Below are 8,345 nucleotides of genomic sequence, written 5' to 3' on the forward strand. Positions count from 1 at the left end.
TTCATTTTTCAGTTAGTGTTTTATTGAAAATATCACAGAAAAATTTTGTCACCCCCATCTCGGAAATATTCAATTAAAAATGACATTTTGACAAACGTATTTCGCAGGATGATAATTAGAATATCAATCAATCATCTAATCATACTTCTGCTATACCATGGACGACCGTGGCTATACTATACCCACAACTTTTTTTACGATTTGTAGATTCACTTGAAATAATATCATTTCATTGGATTTTTAAAATCATTGGGTAGTTTTTGTCTTGAATACAATACACATTTTCAGGGACATATGAAAAGGAAAATAAGATTTGAAAAAAAAGAAAGGGGTATAATTTCTACATTATTTCAGAATTTGATTCATCTCCTCCATTAATCTCATGGATTGAATCGCTGAGCTGGTCGACGTTGCTGGGAGATTGGTCGCCGCCCGCGGCGATTGCGGTTCCATGTCATGGGAGCTCCATTCTCCCGCGCGTTCTCTTGGAGCTCGCGCGCTTGCTCTTGTCTTTCTTCTGCCAATTCCATGGCGTTTTCCTGCTGCTCTTCTTGTGCTTCCATGGCGTTTTCCTGCATTTCCTGCTGCTCTTCCATCATGTTTTCCTGTGTCTCTGGGTCGTTGGGAGCCAGCCCAGTCTGTCCTTGCGGGAGGTAACCTTGTTGAGGCCATACATGTTGATTCCACCAAGGTGCCTGTCTTTGGGGTTGGGCTCTGTAGGGTTGTCCCCATGGCTGCTGGTTGTACGGCTGGCCCCAGCCTTCTCGTTGTTGGTTGTAATATGGCTGCCGCTGCCCCTGCCCCTGTTGCCATTGTTGTCGCTGCCATGGCTGTTGCTGCCAAGGTCGTTGCTGTCTTGGTTGTTGTTCCCAGGGTTGTTGTTGCCAGGGTCGCTGAGGCCACCGCTGGCCGTTCTCATAGGCATTTTCCCGTTGCTCCATCATGTTTTCCTGCATCTCCCGTCGATTTTCCATCATATTTTCCTGTTGCTCTCGTCGATTTTCCATCATATTCTCTTGTTGCTCGCGTTGTTCCTCTGGGTCCATTGCCCATGTTCCTTGTGTGTTTGGATACCATGGTTGCTGGTTATATCTGGGATCGTAATTTGGTGGATGTTGCTGTTGCCGTGGATACTGCTGATAGTATTGCTGCCAGTAAGGTTGATACTGTCTCTGACGATTTTGTCCTGGAGAAAGACGGAACAGAAAAATCTTTACAATAACATACTTATGAAATATTGAGTATACTAAAGGCTAATGAGAAATTTGATATTACTGGCGAGCCTGGCATTGTTCTGATGTCCTTCTGTAGAAGGTCACAAACGATGTTAGAAATTTTGTCTGATCAAAGTTAAAGTTATACCAGATTCAAACTACCAAACCGGCACACTCGATCAAGCCCGATCAAGATAATTATTTCTGCCTGGTAGAAGTAGCTTGGCAAGGAAATCGGAATTAATCAACCATGTTCGATGTAAGTCTACATTGGTCCACATCGCTCTGGTTGGCCAAAATAGAAAGCAAACTAAGGGAGTTGTTGATCAGCCGATCAAATTATCGACCGCCTCGATTAGCTTGCCAAACTACAACGACCTGACCTAAAACACCTTGATCACATATTAGTTCAGCTATGGGAACAAAACATTAATCTATTGGGTATCTGCAGAACCGATCAACTCGATCAAGCCTGATCTATCTAGCTTGGCGAGGTGAACAGGGCCAATCTGTTCCTAGGTTTGTTCCTCTGGCTCGATCCTTAACATGCCTGCCGGAACATTTTGGACATGCTCAAACTTGTCAATATTGTACCCGGAGCGACGTCGATCAAGATAGACTGACGCCGATCAATTTGCATTGGATACCAATTGAAGCCAGACTGACCAGGCCTAAAATACTTTGATCGGGATTCATCGGTTCGACAATTGGTCAGTTCGGCAGTGGACACCTAGTATAATGGAACGGCTAGTGCGAAGAGTTGGAAAGAACACAGTGTGTTCACATAGTGGACTATGTGAACACACTATTGAAATGCTCGAATTCAACAGTATGTAGATATTCCAACATCGTGGACACCTCGACAGTGATGTTCATAGCGTGTTCACATGGACGACTATCTGAATGTGTGATTAACACTGTTGAAATGCTCACATTTAACAGTGTGAAGGTGATTCACATTTTGTTTCACACTGTGAACACACTGTGGCATACACTCTGTTCTTTCCATTAGGGAATGATTTGAGATATATCCTTTATCATCCTCAATGGTGGAGAGATTGGAAGGAACCTTACACTGTAATTAAACCTTTAACTGGAATATGAATCATTATGAAAACAAATATTAAAGAAAAAATGACTACGAAATAAATTCATATCATCAAAAGTATATATTAACACTGTGACCATGACTGAGATTTTAAGATCGGTTTAATTAATTTAATCATGGATTTTCAGAAGTGGGACACAACAATGAGAATGAATATATTTACCTGCTACAACAGCCACAAGGACCGCCATCAAACACCAGGCAATCGACAGTTTCATCTGTGGAAAAACAACATTAATTTTGATAAATGATCTATTTACATCGATGTGTTTTAACATAAACACAAATCAAATCATCATAACACTTCTGAAGGTCTCCATTGTGATCAATAAACCAGTAAGGAGGCTTCATTTTACTACTTCTTAACAAATATATTTTTTGTTTTTAATATGTAAATTTTAAATGATTATTGTTATGTTGTCTTAATAGGAAAATAAACGTGAACTCGGGTTTGAACCTAATTCACTTCTCACACTGTTCGCGACCTTTCTTGTTATCAACTTGTGTAAAGGATAGGCATGTCCTCAGATATACGTGCTCACAGACAGCTGGCAGGCCATGTTGACTAGGAAGTTACTTTCCATCCGCACAACGTTTGGACCAAGGCCAGACAGGGTCGCTCAAGTTTAACTTTGAATTGGACGGGGTTTGTATCTTCAAGTTCATCAAGATCATAAAAAAATGTAGAATGCTAGACTATGCAACCTACTTTAATTGCCCTTAGTGAGCTATGGGTCATGAAGAAATTTTGAGTTCACTTGTACTATTGTTTATGACGATTATTGATGTGGTTGCAATGAATATTTTGATGATTTGTTTTTATTTGAATTATGATGATGCCGCTGTCTCCCAGACGAAATAGATCCCAGACCGATCAAAAATATTACGTTATTTTCAATGAAATACCATCGTTCGGTTTGAAGTCGGTGATGTTGGTGTGACTGATCATAAAAAATATGTAAAAATGATATTCATATATGAAAGGATGGGAGATTAATGAGAAAGAAGAGAAGACGGGAGAGATAGAGAAGAAGAAGGAGAAGAAGTAGACGAAAAAGAACAAGAAGGAGGAGGAGTAGGAGAAGAAGGTGAAGAAGAAGAGCTAGGAAGATAAATAAGAAAGGTGAGAATAACGACGAAAAAGTGGGAGGAAGAGGAGGATGAAGTAGGGAAGGGAGGAAGAAGAGGAGGAGGATAGGGTGGACGTATGGAGATAATTTTTTAAAAGGACTAAGATGAGCAATAGTGATAAAAACAACGATTATTACGACAATGGCAACGAAAATTGCAATATTTTGCGGTATAGAAGCAAGAAGGCCTTAATACTCTACGGCGCTTTGTTATGTATCATCCTGAATCATTATCACATAGAGTTGTAATAAATTATGGTATCATACTATTACCTACAGCTATTGATTTTCTTTTTTACTTAAGGTTACTCTACAAACTTTAGAGGACGCTTTACTCTGTATTTGGCCCCCAAAAATAAAATGAATAAATAAAAAACGCGATTGGGAACGTCTTAAAAAAAACACGCATCCGGGTCTGTCCTCACAACAATTAAATTCATCATTAATAGATTGAAAATATTGTTTTCTTCTAAATATCTTTTCAAACCTAGATATGACGGATGCAAAAAAATGACGCAGGACACTGCGTATTTTTTTTTATGCCTTCGTCATACTATTCAATTCAAATCGAAAGCGTCTTCTTCTAGTAAACTCATCATCACGATACATGTATAAATCATAAAGTTGATATACTGTCCAATCATAGAAGGCAGAGAATACAGTTTTAATAAAATATAAAAGTGTACCAGGAAAAACCTAAGTTTTCAAATCCTTATCCTGTTTTCGGTGATACTGATGGGTATTGAAGTATATTAAGTATTATACACATTAAGAAGAATACATACTTTATTGTATTCCGCCAACAAACAAACAAACCCAAATCACACTCAAAAAGTTTGTGAACTAGAAAGCCCTCTACTTGCATAAGTAAAGTGTTTAATCGCACAAAAAAGAGAAAATAATCGGTGTTGTTTTAAATAAACCCTAGAAGAGAAGTAGACTTTTTTATATCCCCCAACTCGCGTTTTTGTCAGTATCCAAAACCAAATGACAAACGGTAACGAAATAAATAAGAAATAATTTGTGAACAATCATTGTTATTCCACCCGGGGTGCGTGGATGAATGTATTCATGCCAAAACACGAGAGGATATACTATACATAGAAATGTATCATTTTTTTTCGAACTACAGTGTATACAGCATTATATGATTTATATGAAATATGCATGATGTTTATAAACAATGTTACATTTTGGAAAAGGTGTCTAATTTCTGTATTAGGATATTTTTCAATACTGATTGATTGTTAACGAATTAATTTTATTTAGAAAAATTCAACAAAATTACAAGTAAATCAAAGCAAAGTAAAAATTGATAGAGAATGTAAAATACCCCTTATCAGAATGGCAGCAAATAGACGAATTTGGTTCATTCATAAGCGAATTTTTGCCTTTTTATATGAAGGTGTCAAAATGGATTGCAACAAAAAGGAATTTGGTACAATGAAAGCAGCAGTCTGCAACTGAGTACTCTAAATCACTACAGATTGTTCTTGGCATGTATTCTATTAATTTTGATATATTTGTCTATTCCGTTCAATAAGTTAAGTCTTCTCTTTAATGTTGGTTTTAGGCATGGTTGATGTAGGTAGTTTGTTCTGAATATTCTTTTATTCATCTCTGCCTTCGGCATTCAGGTATACTCATAGAAAGACTTTCATTAGAAATACTTCTCATTTATGCCCTACAAGATATTAGCTAGTTTTCGCTCACCCATATCGAATGAATCCTACAACGCAGCCAATGCATTGAAAATGCAAATCAAATCACAATGGAGTCTTTGTCGAGGGTCGGTGAATATGACAAGCAGTTTCGTTCGACATTTCAGAGCTGACGAAAAATTCGCAAATATGTCACTAGTCCAGAGACAACGACGAAACTGCTGTTTCGATTCACCAATCATCGACAAAGACTCCATTGTCATGAAGAGCATTCAACAATAGATTTTCTACCTTCCAGAAAGCGTGTATACACGTAGCTATTGCAAAACCCCCCTATTGACAGCGAATACACACCAATAATCTGCAGCCTATTAAGCACAAGACAAACATGATCATGATGATATTACGATCATGAGAATGAAATGACACATAATAAAAAACGAAAATCATAAATGAAGGCAAAGAGAAAATAAGTTGTTTTCCCATTTCATTGTCCATTCCAGCAAAAGAGTATCAGTATGAAAAACTATATATTTTTGAAAAATTATCTATTTTGTAGAAACACATTTTTTACAGCGTTTCACACACACATTTTATACATATACGTATTCACTCTCCAATGAAAACAGTTATTACTCTAAAAATATGATTGAAAATATTGTATGATAAATAAAACAACGATTCATGCAATCTCCACTTAATTAATTCAAATAATTTTGAAAATGAAATCCAATCCGACTAGCATAAATCAACGAAATAAAAAGAAGAAAATGCAGGTGAATGAGTGAAAGTGATATTGAGGGTTAGCTCTCACACCTGAGGGCACGTAATCAAGGTTCCTCATCTTAAATGGTTAGTTTTGAGTTATTGTGTTAGTTCCTTAATAATTGAGATTCATATTCAAGTCGAGTTGGTGAACTGTTTTGAGTTCCAGGTTGAGATAAAAAAACTAAAACTAAAATGAGAAACTTGAGATGGAATCAAAAAGGGAAAGTACACATCATAAATGAGAATTCTTAGAATTATAATGTCTCTAAATGAATACAACTTTAATATTTATTCTTTGTTATATGTTTTTGATTTTTACATTGTTATCATGCCAATCTATTGTAGATATTGTATGATTCTCGATGATTTCTAATATAATCACAAATATAAAATAATTACACACATACACACAAAAAAAATCGTTCTCACCTTGTTGGTGGCTGGATCAAGAAGTAAAAATTTGATTCTTATCCCCAAAAGTTTGACCTGCTGTTGACGACAGCTGATAGAATAATGAAGATCGTTTTTTCAAGCTTCCAGATTTACTAATCGGCATCCAATCTCCGCTGAGCTACAAGGAATATTTGTGATGCAAAGATACCTCTATTGCATCTTATGCCAAGCTAATATTTACATCGCGAAGGTCATTTCAAGACCATGGTGTCGAATCCGCAGCGGGGGAGTGACGTCACCCGAACATTTGACCAATCACAAATCTCGGAGGCTTCAACGCGACAGGAAGCGTTGTTTTGGCGGACAATGGGGATTCATTTCCACACTCGCCCTTCTCATCCATCCCATGTAGGACTTCCAGACATATTGGATTATTACAAAGTGGTTACGAACTTGGCTTATCTTAATGTCAAAAGTCATCCTTGTTTGTTCTACGAGTCAGCTGGTGAGAAGAAAAATAATACCCCTCATCCTTTCAGGCGAAGGCCCCACCCTTTGACGTGAGAAGTAAATCATAGGAGAAAAAAAGGGTTTGCAAACCCAACAGTGGTCGGTTGAAACGGATCCGTCTTGGGAGGTCCCTGTTGAGTTGTTGGGCCATGCTCCAAACTGAGTCATCTTTGTCAGTTCATATTTTTAAAGAAGTCAGTGATTGACTTTGTTTTGACGGAGTGGCTCAGAACTCGCCTGTTCGATCTATAACTTCGTTTAGATTAAGCCGCCATTGTACTGAAGAAGAAGAAGAAGCAGCTTCAAAATGTTAGTCATCCCATTTTCAATTTGGCCATTTTGTCACCAATTTACTGCAAAGTCAACGAGATTTCCGTTTCTTCCAGCATCTGATGTCTGAGATTGGCATTTAAATTTTATGATTATTTTTCGTCATAAAAAAGAAGTGAATTAATGCATCTTTTAGAAGACGTATTGATCCATATTGCTATAAATTCATGCTTTTTAAAATAATCTTGCTTGTGGAAGTGTTACATAATAAAGCATTCCTCCTGTAATACATATTAATTGGCTTGCTTCCAAAATTGTGATCATGGTGATAGATCTTGTTTATTAGCGAATAAAACGAGCAAGGAAAAGTAATCAATCATTGTTGCCATGGAAGTAAAAAAAAGCCACTATATTTATAGTAAGTAAAATTCATCCAGCCTGTTGAATTTAACCTGTTGAATTTGCTTACTTTCCAAAATTATATTGCATCAAACATCTCTTACGTGCCAGCATGAACGAGCTAGTAAAGCGAGAGATGATAAGAGATGTAACCTTTTGTTTCAGAGGATAAACGTGTCAAGGAGACTTTCGAGGGGGGGGGGGTGGTGCAACCCATCGAATTCGATTTTTGTACTGCTGCATAATGGAGCACGTCTTCACTTCCTCCTAAGAACCAAATACCTAACGAAATCGCCTCGCCATTGGAAGTGATAGTTTGTTATCAAAACACATTAAGACTCTTTGAAATCATCATCACGATATACAAGTTTCCCTAAATTGCCCCACTGTAATATAGCCCAAATATTAATGTAAAGATTGCGAATTCATTATCAAAATATACATTACAAGGTGAGGATATTAGAGGTAAATTCTGAATCATTCTATATCTGCTATTGTCCTACTCTAGATCGTTCTAACATTGCCGTCAAAAGTGAATTTTTATTTCTTAAAGGGAAAGTTCACCCTGAAGAAAACTGTTGTAAATATAGCAGAAAAAATAATAAAAAATATTGGTAAAGGTTTGAGGAAAATCCGTTAAAAAGTAAGAAAGTTATTAGATTTCAAAATTTTGGATTTGTGACGTCATAAACGAGCAGCTGTCCCATGTGTTATGTAATATAAAATGTATGAAATTCAAATTTTATATGGTTCCTGATGACTTCATTTTGTTTTCTTTTCATGATCTGGTGTGAAATGATTTGTCTATTGATATACAAAAGTTACAGTGAAAACCATTTTCAATTTTCTGAGAAAATGACATTTCATTGATTTTTTTACCATTCGCTATGTA

General features: G+C 36.7%; 1 protein-coding gene across 1 annotated transcript; it reads right to left on the reverse strand.

Annotated features, from left to right (window-relative positions):
• On the reverse strand, positions 1-6,556 carry LOC121412264 (antigen LPMC-61-like). Its single transcript, XM_041605162.1, has 3 exons — positions 6,311-6,556; positions 2,486-2,540; positions 1-1,186 (listed from the first exon to the last, which is right to left on the reverse strand). The coding sequence occupies exons 2-3, from the start codon at positions 2,538-2,540 to the stop codon at positions 381-383; spliced, it is 861 nt and encodes a 286-aa protein (XP_041461096.1). The 5' UTR covers positions 6,311-6,556; the 3' UTR covers positions 1-380.
• Between the last annotated feature and the right edge of the window lie 1,789 nt (positions 6,557-8,345).

Source organism: Lytechinus variegatus, chromosome 3 (genome assembly GCF_018143015.1).
Source record: "Lytechinus variegatus isolate NC3 chromosome 3, Lvar_3.0, whole genome shotgun sequence".
NCBI classification, from domain to species: Eukaryota; Metazoa; Echinodermata; class Echinoidea; order Temnopleuroida; family Toxopneustidae; genus Lytechinus; species Lytechinus variegatus.

What these genes read in the sequence shown, in the direction of transcription:
- LOC121412264 (XM_041605162.1), bottom strand. Translation starts at nt 2,540, where the DNA reads ATGAAACTGTCGATTGCCTGGTGTTTGATGGCGGTCCTTGTGGCTGTT. An exon ending in CCTTGTGGCTGTTGTAGCAG is followed by an intron (nt 1,187 to 2,485) that starts GTAAATATATTC and finishes GTCTTTCTCCAG; the next exon opens with GACAAAATCGTCAGAGACAG.